Source organism: Sinocyclocheilus rhinocerous, unplaced genomic scaffold, assembly GCF_001515625.1.
Source record: "Sinocyclocheilus rhinocerous isolate Xijiao unplaced genomic scaffold, SAMN03320098_v1.1 scaffold278, whole genome shotgun sequence".
NCBI lineage: Eukaryota > Metazoa > Chordata > Actinopteri > Cypriniformes > Cyprinidae > Sinocyclocheilus > Sinocyclocheilus rhinocerous.
Window position 1 is genome coordinate 698,217 of NW_015664178.1, and position 9,660 is coordinate 707,876.

At 38.2% G+C, this 9,660-nt stretch overlaps 1 protein-coding gene across 1 annotated transcript in view; it reads right to left on the minus strand.

The window, feature by feature from the left end:
* Window positions 1-6,880, minus strand: part of LOC107729647 (cytochrome c oxidase subunit 4 isoform 1, mitochondrial-like) — a 9,166-nt gene extending 2,286 nt beyond the window's left edge. The window contains exons 1-4 of the mRNA XM_016540285.1: window positions 6,784-6,880; window positions 4,351-4,444; window positions 4,040-4,201; window positions 2,595-2,726 (exon numbers count right to left, since the gene is read on the minus strand). Of these exons, the coding sequence (XP_016395771.1) occupies window positions 2,595-2,726; window positions 4,040-4,201; window positions 4,351-4,444 (388 nt within the window). The 5' untranslated portion in view covers window positions 6,784-6,880. The remainder of the gene's footprint in view (window positions 1-2,594; window positions 2,727-4,039; window positions 4,202-4,350; window positions 4,445-6,783) is intronic.
* Window positions 6,881-9,660: the final 2,780 nt, after the last annotated feature.

Here is a 9,660-nt window from a genome sequence, read left to right on the forward strand (position 1 = left end):
GCAGTGTCTCGTTCCCTACTCAGGGAACCATGGTTACATAAGTAACCTGAGACGTTCTTTTTAATTAGTTTAACAAAACTCAAATTGAATTCAGCTGGACACACTTTCCTGTTTATCCCAACAAATGGCCAAGCAAAGCGCACGACACTGACACGGTACGCCATACAGTACGAGACCAAATGCGATTTCAGCACGTCTCCACAGTAAACAAAACAAGCGTTTCCTAGCAACGACAACTGCGCTAAACACTGAGATAAGAAATAAATACACTTACAAGCTGCTTTTAACTTCTGCTGATTGACTGCTTCTCACAAAGACTATTTCTTTACACTGTTTTGCTGGCGCTTGAACACACTTTCCTGTTTATCCCAACAAATGGCCAAGCAAAGCGACGACACTGACAAGGTATGCGATACAGTACGAGACCAAACGCCATTTATAATATAGTATAGAAACTTACTGTTAACAGTTAACAGGTTTTAACTGTAGCATTTTTACAGTCTTTTACTGTTAAAATCACAATCATTTTTTTTACAGTGACAGTTTCTGTCACACAAACACATCAAAAAGATTATGAATTTTGTTTTTGCCAGGTGGAGTCAGTGCACGTGCCCTGACTGTATGTACAGGAAATTGTGTTCAGTTTTCGAAGATTTGTGGGGCACAGATGCCTGCAAACCCCAGAATTAGAACCTGTGGTGTGACTGTATCCCAGGTGGCTTTCCAAAAAAATTGCCCCTTTCATCTCCTCTTTAAATCCCGACAATTGCTAAAGTCAACCTCAAACAAGTCTTAATACCCAGCCCTAATGAGTTTGACGAACAGCGGCTCAGAGTAGAGTTTTTCAAGTCACAACATGAGCCAGACATTGTGGGAAATACCCAGCGCTCAACTGACAACTGACTTTTAGACTTCTATACTTCTTTCTCGCTTTGGCGTGGCTACACCTCTCTTTCTCCCCCCTCAAGGATCCTCACCAAACTTTTGTTCTCACAGTTTGTCTTTTTTCTTCCCTCCTTGCAGTATTTTCCTCTACTGCTTCTCTCCTGAGGTGATGTAGCATTGACTTCCTTCCTCAAAGAACTGGGGCCTCTGAGACAGAGATGGAGGAGACTCGTCTGTTTCCACTCACACACTTATACTAACACACAAACACACAATGCACACTCATTCTGTTTTAAACATGTCAACTGCTTTCCATCCGTCTTAGGCACACACAGCCTTGGAAATGTTCTTATCATTTGTGAAGAAGTTCAGCTGGGTCTAAAGGGATTCCTGAACTGAAGCCGCGGCTCAAACACGTAAATCTTTCCCCTCTTTTCCGCTCCTTCAAATCATTGACTGCAAAATACAACCCAGTCCAATTATTTCAGCGGGAGTGTGTGCTGCAGGTAAAAAAAGGTTGTGCTGATTCTTCCATCTGACATGTGAAATCAGAACGATCTGTGCTCTGAGAACTGGTGGTCACATTAAAGGAAAAGGGGAAAAAAAAGAACTAAATCTGAAAGTGCTAAAAGTGAAAATGAACTCTAAGCGTGGTTTTGGGCCAGCGGTGGCGAACTCCGGTCCTGGAGAGCCGCAGCCCTGCAGAGTACAGCTCCAACCCTAATTAAAACTCACCTGCCTGTAGCTTTCTAGTAACCCTTCAGACCTTGATTAGCTTATTCAGGTGTGTTTGATTAGGGTTGAAGCAAAACTCTGCAGGCTGCGGCTCTCCAGGACCGACGTTCGCCACCCCTGTTTTGGGCCTTAGTGAAATGTAATTCTGTCATCATTTACTCCCCTTCATGATGTCCCAATCCTGTATGACTTTCTGTCTTCCATGGAACACAAAAGATGATATTTTGAAGAATATTGGCAACCAAACAGTTTCAGGTCCCATTCACTTTCATATGGACAAAAAATACTATGGAAGTCAATGGGACACAAAAGAAAATATTTTGAAGAGTATGGCAACCAAACAGTTTTGAGTCCAATTGACTTCCATAGTATGGACAAAAAAATTCTATGGAAGTCAATGGGACAAAAAAAGAAGAAATTATTTGAAAGAATATTGGCAACCAAACAGTTTCAGATCTCATTGACTTCCATAGTATGGACAAAAAATACTACAGAAGTCAATGGGACACAAAAGAAGATAGTTTGAAGAATACTGGCAACCAATTGGTTTTGAATCCATTGACTTTCATAGTATGGACAAAAAAATACTATGGAAGTCAATGGAACCTAAAAATGTTTCCCAACATTCTTCAAACTATCTTCTTTTGTGTTCCACATGAAAGAAATACATACAGGTTTGGAATGACATGAGGGTGAGGAAATGTTTTGCATGGACTATCCCTTTAATTTCGCAGAAGCAAATCTGTTATGTTGATTTTGGATTTGATAACTGTTTCTGATTTCAGATTAGATGAATAAATAAATCATCAACACAATTAAACCCAGCTGAATCTCACATCAAAGCAACAGAGCGTATCGGGAATGATGAAATGCCTGAAAATTCAAACGTTTAAAGCTTTCCTGCCATGATAATCTAGTAATCAAAAACCATTATGCACCATTTAGAGGATGTATATCTTCATATATAAACCCACCATAGACACGCTGCCACCACACCAGCAGCCCTGTGAAGCCAAGGAAGATGAAGACGCCTCCGAGGACAGTCATCCACTCTTTGGAGCCTTGCCTCATCTCTGCATACGACAGCTCATGTGTGAGTCTGTATACTGCAAAAAAAGGAAGGGAAAAAAAAACACCACAGATGATCTGAATAGTAACTGTTGGATATAGTAGCTTGCCCTGCTTGCATGCACACTTGGAAGGCAAGGAGGTTTGCCACCATTCAACTCAAACACTTATACTACGCTGCCATCTAGTGGGAAAGAACTTTTAATACGTGAGGCCAAATGAGTGTGAAGTCATTAACATATCTGCCATAATCATTGTAATTCCCAAGATCCATGACCCATTTACTATAATAATAATTTAGCCTTGAGGGATCTTACCCAGGTAAAAGAATCTATTATACATCACAAAGGAATATAAAACTGAAATAAATATTAAAACAAATAAAAAGAAATTATACAAATATAATTTAATATAGAAAATGTACAAATATACAAATATAACACATAATATAATAGCTAAAGTAAGCAATGCAGTCTAAAAAAGCTGTTCTTCATAACTGTCCAACTAAGAGCAACACTAAATAAAGGATATGTACTCTTATATCCAGAATTATATATATATACTCTCTAATCTCTCTACTCTAATATAAAGTAATTAATATGATAAAAATTAATGAAATATCAAGTTTGGGGGGTCGGTAGGATTTTAAATTTTTATGTTTTTGAAATAAGTATCTTAAGCTCACCAAGGCTGCATTTAGTTGATTAAGAATACAGTAAAAACACGAATACTGTGAAATATTTTTACAATTTACAATATGTTTTCTATTTTAATGTATTTTAAATTGTAATTTATTCCTGTGATGACAAAGCTGAATTTTCAGCAGCCATTACTCCAGTCTCCAGTACTTGATACTTCAGAAATCATTCTGAACAGTAAACATTTATTATTACTTTTAATGTTAAAAACAGCTGTGCTGTTTAATATATTTATGGAAACCGTAATTGTTTGATGAATTATTTAATGAACATTTATCAAATTATACACAATATAAAAGTCTTTACTGTTACTTTTGATCAATTGAATTTGTCCTTGTGGAATAAAAGTATTAATTTCTTATCTAGTCTTAAAAATCTTATTAAACCCAGACTTCTGAATGCTACTGTATATCGTATTTTCATTACAGTGCCTACTTCTACTTTCAGTAAAACATGACATGTGAGCATGTTTATACCTTCAGCTATTGTAAAGACAAATATTCAGGTGCCCTGTGAGTATGTAACAGTTTCCTCCACACCCAGGGTCAAAGTCTAACCTGTTCTTGTAACAATAGTAGATTTATGACTGATTTATTTGCTTATTAAGCAGTAGATTAAAAAGCTAAAAGTTGGTCTAAGTCATGCAGATTTACAAGCTAGTTTCTCCTCCTTGGTGAGCTGGGTCCATGATCCCTTCTCGTTCTCTTTGAGTTTCTTCTGTTCGACACTGAGATTTCTGACAAATGGAACATCTGGCAATGGCGTGTCCAGACGGTTGTTGTACTGAGGAACGGAGCAGTCAACCACATCAACATCTGAGGACAAATGCACAAGAACAACAACAGTCAGAGAACTGTAAAGGGTTTGAAAGTATCTGTCCAGATAGATAGATAGATAGATAGATAGATAGATGTGAATGACAGCAGAGTGGTCTCTATTATTGCCCTTGAGAGTGTGCTGTCACCGTGAGTGTGTGCAACCCAGGCGGCAGATGAAGTTGACACCCTCCTCCAGAATCCAGACTGCAGTCCCCGCACCAGTGCACGAGAGGCCAGCATCTAAAAACAGTGCCAACATGTATTAGCCGGACTCATGGACAACTCATTAAGCTTTCAGGAAAGTCATACAGGGATTAGCACGACAATAGCTGGGTCTCAAAACCTATAGGGAGGTGACTTTCTGCACTTCGGGAAGTTACCAGTTTTCACCACAGTTTTCACCAAGGCCCTTACGAAAAAGTATTGGTGTTATGGTGCACTGATTATACCAGATATGACCTAATTGTCTCAAACAATTAGTTTAGAATGACATCCACCCAAAAATGAAAATCCTATCATCATTTATTCCCCCTCAAGTTGTTCCAAACTTGAGTTTCTGTCTTCTGTTGAGCACAAAAGAAGATATTTGGAAGAATGTTTGGAACCAAACAGTTGACGGTAGCCATTGACTTCCATAGTATTTTTTTTTTCATGCTATGGGAGTCAATGGCTACCGTCAACTGTTTGGTTCCAAACATTCTTCAAAAACCTTCTTTTATGCTCAGCTGAAGAAAGAAACTTTAAAGAGATATTTCACCCAAAATTAAATGTCTGTCATCCCTCTCATGCCAATCCAAACCTGTATGCAGTTCTTTCTTCTGCTGAGGAAGATAGTTAGAAGAATGTTGGTAATCAAACAGTTATGGTTCCTTTTGACTTCCATTGTATTTTTTGTCCATGTCAATTCATCAATGGAAGTCAATGGGAACCAAAACTGTATGGTTATTATTCTTCAAAATATCTTATTTTTTTTACATTCATTCACATAAAAGGGACTGCACTTTTAGAGAGATAGCACTAAAAATTAGCAATTTCTACCTTAAATTTTTATCATTAAAAAGTCTGAGTTTGATTTTTAATGTTTTTGAAGGTCTCTTATGCTCACCAAGGCTGCATTTTTTAAATTAAAAATTCAGTAAAAACAGTAATATTGTAAAACATTATTACAATTTAAATGAACAGTTTTCTATTTCAATAAATCTTCAAATATAATTCGTTCCTGTGATGGCAAAGCTGAATTTTTAACAGATTTCAGTGTCATTTGATCCTTCAGAAATCATTCTAATATGCTGATTTGCTGTTCAAGAGACATTTCTTATTATCAGTGTTGAAAACAGTTGTGCTGCCTAATATTTTTGAAGAAACCATGATTCTTTTTTTTTTTCAGGATTCTTTGATGTATAGAAAGTTCAAAAGAACAGCGTTCATTTGAAATAGAAATGAATGCAAAAGTCTTTACTGATCAATTTAATGCATTCTTGCTAAATAAATGGGATTTCTTCCAAAAATCTTACTGACACAAAACTTTTGAATGATAATAGAAATGTCTATGACATTTGACTGTTTTAAGATTTTTGGATTTTATTCATTCCACACTTTTAAAATTCCCGAATTTTTCCAGATTTTCCATGACAGTAAGGGAGTCCTGTTCAGAGAACACTACAGTGGCACTGGAGTTACTATGGTTACCATGATGAACATTACTGAGAGCTGCCTACATAGAGAGCATGAGTGACTGACTGGACAACCTGCGCTTGTGATGCCCAGATATGCAGTGAAAGTAATCCAGGTCACAGGACACAGCCAATAACCTTGAATGTAGCTTTTGCGAGAGCGCGTTTGCAAGATTAATACATGTAAATGGAAAACGTGAAATCTCGCTGCTCATGACATTGGTGTTCGACACAGAGATTAAATGGACAGCGACATGCTTATGATTGTGGAAATAAATGGGAAAGATCACTTTTCATAACCCTGCACCTGTCAGATACGCTTGTTTTAACTATAAACGAGCAGATATTCAACTAGAGTTGGAGAAATGGACTATGTGCCTTCTGTCACGTAGTGTTGTGGAATATTCTGCAGACGCTAAAATTACTACTGCACGCACGGGGGGGCGTGACATCAATATCGAGCAAAGTGAAACAATACAAATCTAAATATAAAATCATCACGCGTGCATTCTTTCAATATTTGCAATCGACAAATGCTCATGCAAACATAGAGATATTAGTAGCATAAAGTATTACATTTGATAAAATAACTATTCGTCTACGCACAAAAGGTTATTTCAAGTTCAAAATATTGTAAATACGCTGTTACTTTAGACAGATTAACATGATCCAAAAAGCGAACAATTTTAAAATTTAGCTGACAATTAAAAAAGAAAATATATAATCGTTAATAGGTTATAAATTCGTAGTTAAGGAAATAATTTGCATGTTTTGGCTTCATTCCAAAGGAACTTTCTTAACACGCACATCTGGAATAAAGCGTTTGCAAAATAGCATCAATGAGTATTTATATTTAATAAATAAGGCTACTATTTATTTATTACTCAATTCCACATATGAATTTACCTTAAGATGTGAAGGTCTGAGCTTGTCGACAATAAGTTGCCTACGTGCTCTGTCTTTATGGTTTCATGGATCAGTTAGAAGCGGGTGGATTGTGAGTCAGGTGTCTATCGCCATCAGCCGAAATGAGCCAATAAGCGCGAGGCAGGAACCAGCTCGCCAGAGGTACACAGAGCGCGGCACCAAACGCTAGAGGGACCATTTAAGATTTAGCTACTGGTTGATTCTGACAGACACGATTTTTCCCGGTGAGAGACTTATTTCATCGACAATGTCTGATTGGTGTTTCTACTCACATCTATAGGAATGTAGCACATCATTTTGTCCGGCAGGTTTGGTGATCGCCACATAATCTTTTGAATTCTGTTTAGGCTATGCTTTTCAAACAAGGAAAGAACGAACGGTGATTTAACCCTGCGAAGCAGTATATTATTTGATAAGTGAACTTCTAAGGCCTCATGTTCAAAACTTTGCAAAAAAAATAAAAAATAAAAAACTGTTGTACACAATCTACTGCCTTTCTGCCCCTCTGATTGACAGTTTTTTTTTTAAACAAGTTAAAGACCTTTTAGTATAAATGTAAAAGTGTCTACCTTCAGGTCGTAGTATAGGCCTAAGTGCATTTTATGTAGTAAGTAGTCTGCTATTCTGTTATAAGATCTCACTGATTTACATTACAAGGTATCATAATTTCATCTACCTTTTAGCCATATAAATAACAGCATCAGCGCCAAATTGCATATTTTTGCTCAATTTGTGCCTCTGTACAGGGGCGGACTGGGACAAAAATTCAGCCCTGGCACTGTAGCCACATCGGCCCACATTACCACACCGACACAGCCCCACCCGCATTCACTACTTACATTTGTGTACAGATGGTGAAATAATATAAGCAGTACCATATATGTAACAGATATTTAAACATTTAATGTATGTGTCTGGCAAACAATGCTTACTACTTTTTAAAGAGCACACGTTTATAAAAAAAATTTACACATACAGTAAAAACAAAAGAAAAAGAATCTGAGGATGTTGTAGAGTCTGTGTGCTGTCTGTTTATGCCATTTGTCTGCTGTTACTGTCATTCTCTACAGTATGTTGTTCTTTGTTGTCACTGTCTGTCTGTTGGGTTTTACCTACCTCAAAAAAAAAAAACACAGGAGCTAACTGGCAGAAGTAGTGTGAAAATAACTTGTGCTAGCTGTATTTTCTGTTTTCTTCTAACCTCTGCGGCACTAACTGTCCTCCGCTGCAGCAGCCGAATTTAAACCTTTTGAAAAGAGTTCGGTCGGCCCATCTCGGGACCAGGCGGCCGGCCGTTGCCGACTGGGCCAAATGCTTAACATTTATTTATTATTAATATTATTATTATTATAACCATAGAGAAATCGTGCAAGCGATAAAAACCTGTCCTATGCGCTGTTGGCTCGTAAAAACAATTTTATTTATATATATTTAGAAAAAATCTGACCGGCCCACATTAAACAAAATGGTCCGGCCCCTCTGGCATTTGCCAGAATTGCCAGATGGCCAATCCGCCCCTGCCTCTGTATAAAACTGATGCGTTGTTTTCTTCCTCGAGTAGCCTAGCCTATGAACTCCATTCTCATACTAGGCTATAAAAGCCAATTATACAAAACATAAAACACATACACTTTGTAATTTTTATTTATTTTTTTTATTTTTTCTAAAGGTTCAATGAACTGATATATTTCATATGTCAGTGAAGTAACTGAAGAAGCCCGCAACTTATTGATTGAAATGGCATCCTAGAGCCGCAAATAATATATTTCCAAGAACAATAATAAATAAAGTTGCCAAACATATAAGCACTTAAAAACAGCAAGTTGTTTCGAAGGCCTCGCATAAGTATTTCCCTGTCAGGCGCAACTGGTAGGTCACGTGACCTGTCACGCCTCCAACTGACAGCAGGGGCTGGTTGCATAAACTGTTTAGACTAGTCTTAACCCTTTGACGCGTACGATCACACCGGTGTGATCAGTCTTGGCTGGTCCCTGAAGCGTACGATCACAAGTCAACTAATTGTTTTTCTTCAAGACTGGTCATAACTATTTAAATTCAGTTATGAAAAGGTAGATTGGTCTTATCTGTATTGGAAAAGTAAGACTGATTACCCCTTGGCGGTCAAACTAGTTCTTAAGACACAGTCTAACATGGTGGCTAAGTTTAGGCAACTGGCCCCAGTTGTTGAATCCTGGCAAGATTTACGGTGCCTTTCCACTGGTACGTAGCGAGTGCAGCGGAGAGAGCATTTTCAATTGATTCCTATGGAAGTTGAGCGTAAACGCTCGCACGGTGCATTATGGGATTGAAAGCGTTGAGCGGCCGAGAGCGGCAAAAATGTTGGGCATTCCTCGAAAAACGTCGGGCGACAACCAATCGCCATTAAAAGCAGAAGAAGAAAAGCAAACAGGGTGTAAACATGGTTTTCAGAGGCGTGCTCTGCCCTAAATTTGACACCCCCCAAAGCAGTGGCGTTGTAGTGTTGCCAGCGGCTCTGAGCGCAGATTTAGTGTATTTAGTATCTGTAGTGGAAACGCACCGTAACCGTGCGTTCACACCACCACCGTCGAGAGCGTCAAAGTGGCCGGAAATCATTCATTTTCAATGTGAGCCGGCGTCGAGCAGCGGCGCGGCCCGTCTTGGTCGGTGAGGGCATCGAGGAGAGTTGAAATCAGGTCAACTTTATGGTAATGAGCTATGACGCAGTTCGGCGGCAACCAATCGGAACATAGAAGTCCACCGCTTAGGTGTCTGAGATTGTTGGTGTTGCTGGTGAGTTGCTGATGTGCAACGTTATAGTAATAATAATCGAATGATATAATAAATAATAGTATAATAGTCCCAGTTCACTTTTAA